The following is a 14,148-nucleotide window of genomic DNA, read 5'->3' on the forward strand; positions in this document are numbered from 1 at the left end:
ATGCGTAACTGATTCTAAGAATCAGGCGCATAGATATGACCGCGCAACTTAGAGATACGACGGCGTATCTCGAGATACGCCATCGTATCTCGTTTGAGAATCTGGGCCTTAGTGTTTACAAGTTGAAATTCATATTTTTTGCTAATAAATTACTTAGAACCCCCAAATATTATGGGCCAGATTCATGAAGACTTACGACGGGCGGATCAGTAGATACGCTGTCGTAAGTCCGAATCCCCGCCGTCGTATATTTAAGCGTATTCTCAAACTGAGATACGCTTAAATATTGCTAAGATACAACCGCCGTAAGTCTCCTATGCCATCGTATCTTAACTGCATATTTACGCTGGCCGCTAGGGGCGTTTTTTTTACACCTGCAAGGCAAAAGCCATAATGAGCTAGTATGCACCGCATATTAGCTCATTATGGAATACTTACCTCGGAACGAGGTGTAGGGAACTTGCCTGGTCCACGCCGAGCCGAGCGTGTCTTCCGGGTATCGCCGCTCCAGCGCTGTGATTGGCTGGAGCGGCCATGACGTCACTCCCGTGCATGCGCATGGGAGATTTCATTCCGGCATGCCGGCCCTTCAGCCGAGGATCCCTCCTGCGCATGCGCCGCTGCAATCAGCGGCGCATTGCGAGGGGAATATCTCCTAAACCGTACAGGTTTAGGAGATATTCTTTATACCTACAGGTAAGCCTTATTATAGGCTTACCTGTAGGCAAAAGTAAAAAATGTGGGTTTACAACCACTTTAAGTATGGACGTCGGAACCGCTTCGAATTTTTCACGTTTTACGTTGTTTGCGTAACTCGTCCGTGAATGGGGCTGGCCGTAAGTTACGTTCACGTCGAAAGCATTGACGATTTGCCGGCGTCATTTGTAGCATGCGCACTGGGATACGTCCACGGACGGCGCATGCACCGTTCGATCGAAACGACATTTACGTGGGGTCATACTTAATATACATAAAACACGCCCACAGCTTCAACATTTGAATTAGGCGGGCTTACGCCGGCCCTAATACGCTACGCCGCCGTAACTTCGGGCACAAAATCTTTGAGAATACCATACTCGCCTCTCAAAGTTGCGGCGGCGTAGCGTATAGGAGATATGCTACGCCCGCCTAAAGGTATGTGAATCTAGCCCTATATATATATATTTTTAGCAGAGAATCTAGAGAATAAAATGGCGATTGTTGCAATATTTTATGTTGCACGGTATTTGTGCAGCGGTGTTTTAAATGCAACTTTTTGGGAAAAAAGACACGTTCATGAATTAAAAAAAAAAAAACTAAAAACTAAAGTTAGCCCAATTTTTTTTGTATAATGTGAAAGATGATCTTACGCCGAGTAAATAGATACCAAACATGTCACGCTTTAATATTGCACACACTCATGGAATGGCGCCAAACTTGGGGACTTAAAAATCTCCATGGGCGACGCTTGCATTTTTTTTATAATTGTGCGCACTCAGGGAATGGAGACAAACGACGGTACCTAAAAATCTCCATAGGCGACGCTTTAAATTTTTGTTATGGTTACCAGGTTAGAGTTACAGAGTAGGTCTAGTGCTAGAATTGTTTCTCTCACTCTGACGATTTTGGCGATACCTCACATGTGTGATTTGAACACTGTTTACATATGCGGGCGCGAGTTCCGTATGCGTTTTCTTTGCTGCACGAGCCCGCGGGGACAGGGGCACTTTATTTTGACATTATTATATTGTGTGTTTTTTTTTTTTTATAATTTGATCACTTTTATTGCTGTCACAAGGAATGTAAACATCCCTTGTGACAGTAATAAGTGGTGACAGGTACTCTTTATGGAGGGATCGGAGGGTCTAAAAGACCCCAAATCCCTCCTCTACGCTTCAAAGCATTCAGATCGCTGAAAACTGCGATTCTGAATACTATATTTTATTTTAAGTCTGGCGCCGTTGGCAGTCGAGTAAACCGGAAGAGACGGTGTGACGTCGTTTCTGTGTTTACATTCAGGAGACTGGCAGGAAGCCATTTACGGCTTCCTGCCAGTCTCACTCTAGGCAACGGAGGATGCGCATTGTAAATGGGGTCTTCCGGTGGGATGGGAGGCCCGGTAAGAGCGGCGGAGGCGGTAGGAGGGGGAGGTCCCCTCCCGCTCCTCCGGGATAACAACCTAGTGGCTTTTAGCCACATCGTTTGTTATCACCGGAAAGCCGATCTAAACAACGGTCCCGGGAGCTGTGGGCATCATCCTGTTATAACCCCTGAAAGCCGAGGACGCATATGTGCGTACGCTCGGAGGCAAGGGGTTAAAAAATTCCACCAGTGCTTGAAACTATGGGCTTATTCACAAAATCCATCCACCATCTCCAACGTTCCACCACCAAATGATATAGTTGTCTCCTTACCAGATCTACATGACCCCCCATTACAGAGGATCAAAGAGTGGCTGTAATAAACCACAGCCTGGATCTTTCTCCGGAAATAGCCATGCATCTATCGCCAGGGTGCCTCTTGTTCGCTCGTATGAATGTATGGATGGTTTTTATAAAAAAATAAAAAGCTCCATGTAGTGTAAAACCATAAAATACATTTTATTCATATTAAAATTATATTGCACTTACAGCATCCGTATTCTTAGAAAGACTTAAGTCTGGTGTGCCGGCCGGCACACATCCAGACAAACCCGCCCTTTCGGGACATGAATAGAAACACAAGGTGACGTCAGCGCGTCGCTCCGTCCTACGCATTTCATCAGAGATGATGGGCCCCTTGACGACATCATCTCCGATGAAACGCGTAGGGCGGAGCGTGTTTCCATTCGTGTACTTAGCGCAGTTTTTCCATACCTTTTTCCATAACCAGGAACTAGTGCAAGTTACATTGCAGTTGGTCATAAAGCGTGGTACCTGGCGTGGCAAACGGTCCTCCACTAGCGAGGGGGTTGGTCATCTGGCTTCCTCCCCAGGGGTCGGTATCCTGAGGGTAATGGGAACAAACCCGCATTATGGAGACCCACCGCATGGTGTGGGAGAGAAGGCGTTATCAAGTGCATTAATGAGATCCACACTAGGTGCACAGCGGGACTCCATTCTGTCACTGGGAGTGAGGAGTCATAGGCTCCGGATATTTTGCATGCAGTTACAATATAACTATGCAAATTCCATAACTGGCCGATGCCCCTGGAAGCTGGAAATCACTGTATCTACGTGCCTAGAGTCAGGGCCGCCATCAGGAGTTTTGGGGCCCCTTACCACAGCTTCATGCATGTGCCCCAAGCAGAGAACCAAGGGGGGGTGGTGCTGCCGAAGATGCAAGTAAATGCAATCTCACCTCTCCCTCCTCCAGCCGCTGGTTGAGAAGCGCAGGGGGGGGGGGGGGTGCTGCCGAAAATACTGGTAAATGCCTGAATGCCATCTCACCTCTCTCTCCTCCAGGCGCGGATTGAGAAGCGGGGGGGGGGGGCGCTGTAAAACGTGCAAGTGAATGCCATCTCACCTCTCCCTCCTCCAACCGCGGGTTGGGAAGCAGAGAGGTGAGATGACATTTACTTTCATTTTTGTCAGCCCCCCTCCACTCCCCCGTTCTCTGCTCCAGGGTGAAAAAACTGGTGAATGCCATCTCACCTCCAGGCATGGATTGAGAAGCTGGGGAGTGCTGTCGAACATGCACGTGAATGCCATCTCACCTCTCCCTCCTCTGCCCGCGGGTAGAAAAGCGGGGGGGGGATGCTGGCCGCCAAAATACTGGTGAATGCCATCTCACCTCTCCCTCCTCCAGGAGCGGGTTGAGAAGCGGAGGGGGGGTGCTGACAAAAATGAAAGTGAATGCCATCTCACCTCCCCCCTCCTCCGCCGACCGCGCGGGTAGCGAAGCGGGGGGGGGGGGGGGTTCTGGTGAATGCCATCTCACCTCTCCCTCCTCTGCCCGTGGGTAGAGAAGCGTCGAGGAGGGGGAAGCTGGCCAAAAATACTGGTGAATGCCATCTCACCTCTCCCTCCTTCAGCCACGGATTGAGAAGTGGAAGGGGACTAACGAAAATGAAAGATGAAAGTGAATGCCAAAGTGGTTATGACTAAGGCCTTATAGGCTGAAACCTGTCAACCTTTCCTATTTGCCTTTGTCTACTCTGGCTTGTCAATAAATACATCAATTGTTTAAGAGCAAGAGTGCGGATCATCTTTTCCTCGCCATCTCACCTCTCCCTCCTCCAGCCGGATCTCTCACTCTTCCTTCGGCGCCGGGGCCCCTGGGAACGTTCGGGCCCCTTACAGGTGTAATGCCTGTACCCCCCCTGACGGCGGCCCTGCCTAGAGTTCAGCTTTAGCTATTACAAGCATTACACAAGCTACAAGCTATTACACGTGTCTATTTTAGTAATGCAAAATGTGCAACAGCTAACAAGGTTAAATCTCTGCATCTTCTACCGGATATTATTAGCGGTGTACCTGAGTGCCACGAGTATGTGTGCTCTTAATTATTTTATTACTGCTTCAGAGTCTTTCCATCTGTCACTTCTGCTCTGCTGCGGGTATTTTATTCCCATACACGCCATCCACCTAATAGAGATAGCTGGCACCAGAGAGGCACCCCAGATGGCTCAGACCAAAGAGCATCGCACAGCTCAACGTAAATGTTCACGAGTCTCTTGTGGAGACCGGATACTCCTTTGATTCTTCATATCCACGTCTAGTTCCATCGCATTTTATTTGTTTTCAAATAATCGTTTCCGTTTTTTTTAACTTTTTGGAGATAGCTAACAATTTTATCAAGAGTACCGTATTTGCCGGCGTATAAGACAACCCCCTATTTTTCCAGGAAAAATTTGGGTTTTGGGATATACTCGCCATATAAGACTACCCCCTTTCTACTAGTCTTTCTGGAAGCTGAGGGGTAACCGGAACAACCACTGACAGGAACAACCGCTGATAGAAACAGGCTTTTTTCAAATCTCACTGTGCCATTACATTACATTACATGCCTCACTGTGCCATTACATTACATTACATGCCTCCAATGTGACATTACATGCCTCCACTGTGCCATCACTTGCCTCCACTGTGCCATCACTTGCCCCCACTGTGCCATCACTTGCCCCCACTGTGCCATCACTTGCCCCCACTGTGCCATCACTTGCCCCCACTGTGCCGGCCAAGACGATCTCCCTACCTTATTTTTTTTGCAGATTCTGGCTTCCAGGCTGCGGGCATCCATGATTCAAAAGCCGCACCTCTTCCCCAAACTGTTCCGTGATAGACGGAACACACACTTTCCCAGCAGGGCCTCTGTTCAGTGTTGCGCCTATCATGCATGTCCTCTCGTCCGAGGATGAGAAGGCATCCGTGATAGGTGGAACACTGAACAGAGGCCCTGCTGGGAAAATGTGTGTTCCGCCTATCACGGAACAGTCTGAGGAGGAGGCGCGGCTTTTAAATCATGGATGCCCGCACCCTGACGGAGACTGTCATCGACGTATAAGACGACCCCCGACTTTATACGCCGGAAAATACGGTATTTGCATTGTTGTTATTAGATAAATTATTTTATTACTCCAAGGCTGGTGGTGGCCAATGGCCATGTTTTTTTCTAGCCCCCTCCACCCCCCACTTCAGCCCTGTAGGATTTGGGCCATTTTGTTTCCGATTCGACACTGCGTCGCTTTAACTGACAATTGCGCGATCGCGCGATGTGACTCCCAAACAAAATTGACGTTCTTTTATTCCCACAAATAGAGCTTTCTTTTGGTGGTATTGGACCACCTCTGCGTTTTTTTTATTTTTTTGCGCTATAAACAAAAATAGAGCGACAATTTTGGAAAAAAAAAAGCAATATTTTTTTACATTTTGCTATAATAAATATCCCCCCCAAAAATATATATATATAAAAAAAAATGTTTTCTCAGTTTAGGCCGATACGTATTCTACATATTTTTGTAAAAAAAAAAAAAATCGCAATAAGCGCATATTGATTGGTTTGCCCAAAGATTATAGCATCTACAAGATAGGGGATAGTTTTGTGGCATTTTTTATATTTTTTTTAGTAATGGCGGCGATCTGCGATTTTTATTGTGACTGCGACATTATGGCGGACACATCGGACACTTTTGACACTATTTTGGGACCATTGTCATGTATACAGCGATCAGTGCTATAAAAATGCACTGATTACTGTGTAAATGGCACAGGCAGGGAAGGGGTTAACCAGTAGGGGGCGGGGAAGGGGTTAAGTGTGAAATGGGGGGTCACTAATTTGATGGGGGCTTCTGATGTGAAAAGGGGGGCTCTGACTTGAAATGGGTCTTTGATGTGAAGGGGGGGCTCTGATATGATGGGGGCCTCTGATGTGAAAGTGGACTGATGTGAAAGTGGGCTAATGTGATGGGGAGCGTCTGATGTGGGGGAGGGGTGTCTGATGTGAAATGGGGGACCACTGATGTGAAAAGGGGGGCTTTAATGCGAAAAGCGGGACATTGATGTGAAAAGGGGGACGTTGATGTGAAAAGAGAGACGTTGATATGAAAAGGGGGACGTTGATGTGAAAAGAGGGACGTTGATAAAAAAAAGGGGGACGTTGATGTGAAAAGGGGGACGTTGATGTGAAAAGAGGGACGTTGATATGAAAAGGGGGACGTTGATAAAAAAAAGGGGATGTTGATGTGAAAAGGGGGACCACTGATGTGAAAAGGGGGACGTTGATGTGAAAAGAGGGACGTTGATGTGAAAAGGGGGACATTGATGTGAAAAGGGGGACATTGATGTGAAAAGGGGGACGTTGATGTGAAAAGGGGGACGTTGATAAGAAAAGGGGGACATTGATAAGAAAAGGGGGACGTTGATGTGCAAGGGGGACTCTGATATGATGCTGACTTCTGATGTGAATGGGGCATTCTGGTGTGATGGGGAGCTTCTAATATGAAAGGGAGGACTTCTGATGTGCTTCTTGAAATGTTTTTATTCATTCATTTAAATCGATCGAGACTGATGTACTCATCTACTATGTTTTGACTCTTTGCAGGTGAAGAAGCGTTGACCATGTACATGGACAAAGGTCGTCTAGATCGTCACATTGGAAATGCAAGTCAGAGTGTAGAGTCGTTGCATCATTTGGCATCATCTTATTTTGTAGACAGGGATGGAACCATGAGAAAACTTCATGAGGTCCAAATATCAACATCAGCCATCAAGGTACGGTGTCTCTGGGTGGGATTAAAATAAAATGTAGCTTATAAAGTAATAGGAATATGAACCAATAGAAACATAGAATGCTAGAAGAATAGTTGATTGGAGAATGTTTCTAGCAAGTTAGAAGGTGTTACAAATACATAGATAACTCGGCAACCCGGTATTGCATAAAATCCATATAGTCTTTATTACGAATCCATCAAGATACACAAGGGAATCCAATACAGAAATGGTTGACGCGTTTTGGCTCTTTTACTTGGCCTTAGTCAGTGGTTATGACTAAGGCCCATTAAAGAGGCTGAAACACGTCAAGTTTGTTTTTTTGCTCTCTCTTGGCACATTCCATTTTGTGAACTTTTTTTAGACCTTTAGGCCCCATGTACACGGCTGCTGCTGCTAAACGAACTTCAGGGGCAGTTGGACACTTTTTTCAACTGCCCCTGAACTCATTCAATGTTATCTTATGTGTCCAATAGTGAATGTAGGTACGTCTTCCCAAAATATTAAAAAATGGTGAAACAAAAAATGTGGTGCAATTCAGTGAAGAATCAGCTTCATAAAGGTGTCCCAACAGTGAGTATTGAAAACTGGATCACAGCTGTCTGATATAACAGACCCTTACCGGAATTAGCGATCCCAAATGGATCAAATCAAGCAGGTAGCCGTAACCTGGGCTGTACAGGGGATCAAATCCAGGACAAAACTTCCCGACAGTCCAGCAGCGATGAGCCAGAAAAAAAAAAACAATAGAACTCCAATAGTGTGATATTGTATAACACACTACTACATAACATCACCAAGTGACTGGCAAAAGGACAGCGTGACATAAACCACCACCACAGAACACACTGGTCCTTACCAGATCCTTAAATGAGAAAGGCAAAAAACAAACGTGAGAAGTGTGTGTGCAGCCAACACAGGGGTCTTCAAAATGGAGCAATCCTCAGTCAGGTCATCGATCCATTAATAAGGAGAAGAGAGCCATATGGTGTAATAACGTTTGTATAGGGTTTAATAAAAAAATATATAGCACTTACAGCATAAAATCTGGAAATTCAGCAAAAACGAAAGCTCCGACCGGTAACGGAGCTAGTTCCTCACAAGCGGTGACGTCACTACGCCTCCTCCCAACGTTTCATCCAATAGGACTTGGTCACGGGGTGTGAGGAGGCGTCTTGCGTCACCGCTTAAATAACATAGCAGCAGGCGGGGCCAGCGTGGACACACGTCCCGAGCCACCAGCGATTCGCCATTTTAACTAAGGGCAAAGTTAAGGGAAAAATGACAAACCATAAAGCAATGACCAGAAGGTCATAAACAATAATGGTAACAAGATGCAACGAAAACCAGTACCTCATAGAACTACCGAGGATATTAGTCCAAGGGAACAGAGGAAAAGGATTCACTTTACAGCTTAAACAGATTAAAATAAAAAGCGAGTGTAAAGGCGATCTTGGGTTCACACTTCCTCTCTCATCGCAGCAGTCGGTCATAGGTTTCACTACCCTGTGGTGCATCCCTGACACCAACGGGGTGCACTTGTCACCTGGCCACAGGTGACCTGACAGGAGGCAAGTATAACATGTTTGTTATTTTAAAGCAAACATTTTTTTTCCTATAGTAACCCTTTAATTCAGATATTTAGGAATTAACGAATTTGTTAAACAACAAATTCGGAACAAAACTAATTGCACAATGTCTAACAAAGACATTAATATTCTAATATAATAAGACCTTTATGGTAAACTTGGTTGGCTAATGATGCCACTGGTGCAGCCGAAAATCATACTGGATTGCACATGGAGCAGTCAAAATCAGCCATGCATCACCAGCCTATCCAGTTGGTCGAAAGAGGTTCACAAAATGTATTTATTTAAAATGGAAATGGAATTTAGAAATATAATCCTAAATTGTAACAGTTTTGGACCAACAACAAACATACCATGAATAACGCCCAACCAAGCTTTATGTGTAAAACCCAGATGGCACATCATGGAAGAAACACCATTGGACATCTTCAATACATGAAAAATATAAATACAAAGAAATTATAATATAATAGGACCACTGTCATAACATTTCTAACATCAGGCATCACAAGCACAAAGGATCCATACAGAACGGTCCCATACTGAGAAAACATTACCCTGAATATCTGTAATAAAAAGAATAAATGTAAAAAAAAAAAATGGTCCCCAGTCATAAGAACAAATATAAATCCAGATCAATGTTAAACCTTTTAGGCTGTGATGTATTCAGTTTATAAATCCATTGTGTTTCTCTTTGTTCCGCTTTCGTTTCTGATACCACCACAGTCTAATTTATTTATCTTGTCTATCACCATAAATCTCAACTCTGAAATGGGATGTGAACATGGTATGAAATGCTACCGGGAGATGTATCCGTTTACCTCTAATAGAATATTTGTGCTGTACAGTGCAACCTTTTATTTTTTTTGAGTGCTTTCTCCTATATATTGTGAAAACCACAAAAAAAAAAAAAAAAACGGGGTTTAGAACGGGGCTTCCTAACCTTACATACCATACAGACCCTCAATGGAAACATCCGAAATAACGAAAACCTGTTTACCAAATTTGTACTGTTAGACCCTTGATGTCTCCCCTGCCCTCCAAAGCAGCTAACCAAGCACAGATAATGCTTAATTGTCTGCTACATCGTAAGGATGTTATCATATTTATCAATATTATAATATATAAAATAATAAATAATGTATTTAATATATTAATATTTATTAACTGGTTGCCGACCAGCCGCCGTCGTTTTACGGCGGCAGGTCGGCTCCCCTGGGCGAGAGCACATAGCTATACGTCGTCTCTCGCGCAGGCCACTAGGGGCGCCCCCTGCTCTCCCCCGACTCCCATGCCCGGCGGGCGCAATCGCTCAGTACAGAGCGAGGATCGGGAGAGAAATGCCTGATTGTCTGTTCATACAATGTATGAACAGAAGATCAGTCATTTCCCCATGTCAGTACACCCCCCCCACAGTTAGAACACACCCAGGGAACATACTTAACCCCTTTCCCGCCCTCTAGTGTTAACCCCTTCACTGCCAGTGGCAATTCAACCAATCAATAAACGCTTATTGCGATTTTTTTTTTACGAAAAATATGTAGAAGAATACATATCGGCCTAAACTGAGGAAAAAAAATGTTTTCTTATATATTTTTGGGGGATATTTATTATAGCAAAAAGTACAAAATATTGCATTTTTTTCAAAATTGTCGCTCTATTTTTGTTTATAGCGCAAAAACTAAAAACCGCAGAGGTGAACAAATACCACCAAAAGAAAGCTCTATTTGTGGGGAAAAAAGGACGCCAAATTTGTCTGGGAGCAACGTCGCACGACCGCGCAATTGTCAGTTAAAGCGACGCAGTGCCCAATCACAAAAAGTGCTCTGGTCTTTGACCAGCAATATGGTCCGGGGCTGAAGTGGTTAATGTATTAAATAGCAAACCACAAGTATACACAAGCTAGTTACAACTATTGCAAGAAAAACAGGATGATAACTTCTGGAGCCCCGACGCTGCTCTTTGTGGGTCTAAGTTCCTTCAAGAGCAGAGTCTCTGGAACTGCTATACCCGCCTCTCCCCTCTGCTGCCTATTCACAGAAGCCTTTGTTTTATGTGAACTTATTCACAAAATGCGAAGGCTTCTGTGAATGGGCAGCAGAGGGGTGGGCCTAGCTGCTCTGTGTGATTCGCTCCTCTCACAGCTTTGTGTGCCCTGTGTACCCTCCAGGACTGCAATAAACCCGTTGCATGTAAGTAGAAGAGATAAGTCCCGAAGGTGACATGCACCTAATTGGACTTAACTCATAGTGTGCCTGCACTTTTTGCAAAGTTGCTGAATTCTTGTAGTTCAGCTTTAAGCTGGGATACTCCTGGAGCTTTAAATTGCATCTGAGCAGTTGTCCATCTCTAGGTCTTCCAGCCCGGAGAAATTTTATTCTTATTTCTTCAAGGGGGTTGGTCCATGGAGATTAGGGGAAAAGTTCTAACCCAAAAGGCAAACTCCATTGAAGTCTATGGGAGCCAAACAGGAAAATCAAAAGTGCCCTTTTTTTTAAGGCTTATATGCAAGTAATTGGCCATAAAAGGGGTGTGGGGGTCCGGGTACTGTCCTGGGGGACATGTATCAATGCACATTTAAAAAAAAAAAACTATTGTTTTTTTCAGGAGAAGTTATTTTAATGATGCTCAAAGTGCAACAATAAAAATAAAAAATTATTTTGAATATAGTACCTGGGGGGTCCCCTTAGTCTGCCTGTACATTTGCTCATCCGTAGCATGCATACAAAATGCACATTTAAATTGGCTCAAATTTTAAAGGGGAACCCCATGCCAATTATTTTTTAAAAAGCGGCATGGGGTCCTCCCCAAAATCCATACTAGACCCTTATCCGAGCATGCAGCCTGGCAGACCAGGAAAGGGGGGCGAGCAAGCACCCCCTTCTGAAACATACCAAGCCACTGTCATGGATATGCAATAGTCTGGCAGCTTACCTGTTTCCATCTGTCCATTAAGAGGCCTGACTCTGTTCTAGTTACCTTCTTATCTCCTCTACTTCCTGTATGGCCCCACCCAGGCCATCCCAGGAAGTTTATATTAACTGTTGCACTACAGGCCTGCAGTGCTGTTCAACAGTGTTGTTTGCCTAAGTTCCTGTCTGCAGTGTGCTACGGTTACCTCTCTGTGTACCATTTTTGGCTTGTCCCTGACTTCTCCTGTTTGCCGTGCCCTTGACCTTTTGCCTGTCCCTCGGTTACCCTGTCTGCCTGTTGCCCTGACCTCGGCTTACCCATCACTTCCGTTTGTCCTGCTTACTGCTTCCCCTCTCTCTCTGTGGAGCGTGACCTAGGGGATCCCAGGGGTTCGCGACCTGGATCCAGCTGCGGCGAAGGCCATCCTCACCACTAGAGGCTCTGGTGAACACAAAGCTGGGTCTTAGACTCCGCGCCCTGGGCGATCTTGGGTTCACGCTTCCTCTCAGATAGCAGCAGTCGGCTATAGGGTTCACTACCCTGAGGTGCATCCCTGACCCCAACGGGGGTGCACTTGTCACCTGGCCACAGGTGACGTGACAGCCACATGCCCTCAACATGGGGGGTGCTTTGGGCAGATACAAATAAAAAAATGTATTCAGCTGTCAGTGGGAAAGCCCATTGACAGTTGATGACTCATCAGTTGTCAAGGACGCCACGGCTGGCTTCACAGCCCCTTAACAACCAGCTTTTACTGGGCCTTGATTGCACAAAGCTTTGCCCATCGTGGCACAAAATGCACTGACTATTGGTCGAACTAATGTAGAAAAATAGGGTGTTAAGCCCAACAGCCCCAGAAAAGGTCGGGGGGGCAGGGAAGGGATAGAATAGAATGACCGGGAAGATTGTCTTTATGTCAAAAACAAGACCCAACGCTTTGCCAAGTGTACTGACCTAAGGCTTATCAACACAACTGAATGGTTCTCGATAGCGGTCTAACTGTGTACACCAACATAAAAAGACACATTAAAAAAAAAAGAAAATCCTAAATTTATTACATTTTCCACAAGATTTATATAGTAAACATCCAACTCTAACCCCTGGAAACAATTAAAAATTACTCATTAGTAATCTTCCGGCACTTTAATTAACATTGACTTCATAAAATATGGGTCTACAAATTCTCAACCAACCATTAGCTCTATGTAATATAAATCAGGATTCCATTATAACACTGGAATCCACCCAACTTATATCCATCCAAAACCAATTTCATCCCAAGTTAGCAAAGTATAAATCCATGTCCTTTTATTTATAACCGTAAACTTTCCCATGTAATTATACTATAGAAAAAAAATCAACGCAACTTGGAAAATATCATTATATTAGCTTATATATATGCATATGCCCTTTAGCTAGAAGATAAAAAAAAAAAGATTATTAGACAAATGAAAAAATAGAAGTAGAAATGCTTAATAAAAAATGTATGTTCATATGCTGTCTGTGTGTGTGTATATATATATATTATTATTTTTTTTAATTAAGGTTGTATTCAAGTATGTGTGTGTGTGTGTGTGTATATATATATATATATATATATATATATATATATATATATATATATTTTAATTAAGAATTAAGGTTGTACTTGCGTATGTGTGTGTGTGTGTGTATAATATTATATATATATATTTTTAACCACTTAAGACCCATGACCATTATGCAGGTTAAGGACCTGGCCCCTTTTTGCGATTTGGCACTGCGTCGCTTTAACTGACAATTGCGCGGTCGCGCGACGTGGCTGCCAAGCAAAATTGGCGTCCTCTTTTCCCCCCACATAAATTGAGCTTTCTTTTGGTGGTATTTGATCACCTCTGCGGTTTTTATTTTTTGCGCTATAAACAAAAATAGAGCGACAATCTTGAAAGAAAATCAGTATTTTTAACTTTTTGCTATAATAAATATCCCCAAAAATTATATATATAAAAAAAACGTTTTTTCCCTAAGTTTAGGCCGACACGTATTCTTCTACATATTTTTGATAAAAAAAAATCACAATGAGCGTTTATTGATTGGTTTGCGCAAAAGTTATAGCGTTTACAAAATAGAGGATCGTTTTATGGCATTTTTATTAATATTTTTTTTTTACTAGTAATGGCGGCGATCAGCGATTTTTTTCGTGACTGCGACATTATGGCGGACATATCGGACATTTTTGACACATTTTTGGGACCATTGTAATTTTCACAGCAAAAAGTGCTATAAAAATGCACTGATTACTGTGAAAGTGACAATGGCAGTGAAGGGGTTAACCACTAGGGGACGCTAAGGGGTTAAGTGTGCCCTAAGGGAGTGATTCTTACTGTAGGGGGGGCGTGGCTGTGCGTGTGACTTTACTGATCGTCGTTCCCTATGCCAGGGAACAGGCGATCAGTGACAAGCCACAGAGCAGAACGGGGAAGCTGTGTTTACACTCACCT

The 14,148-nt window shown here is 44.1% G+C and overlaps 1 protein-coding gene across 1 annotated transcript in view; it reads left to right on the top strand.

Annotated features, from left to right (window-relative positions):
- BRINP1 (BMP/retinoic acid inducible neural specific 1) overlaps positions 1–14,148 on the top strand; it is a 291,456-nt gene that overhangs the window by 170,392 nt on the left and 106,916 nt on the right. Inside the window, exon 4 of the mRNA XM_040322746.1 lies at positions 7,000–7,169. Coding sequence (XP_040178680.1) covers positions 7,000–7,169 — 170 coding nt within the window. The remainder of the gene's footprint in view (positions 1–6,999; positions 7,170–14,148) is intronic.

Source organism: Rana temporaria, chromosome 9 (genome assembly GCF_905171775.1).
Source record: "Rana temporaria chromosome 9, aRanTem1.1, whole genome shotgun sequence".
In the NCBI taxonomy this organism is placed as follows: domain Eukaryota; kingdom Metazoa; phylum Chordata; class Amphibia; order Anura; family Ranidae; genus Rana; species Rana temporaria.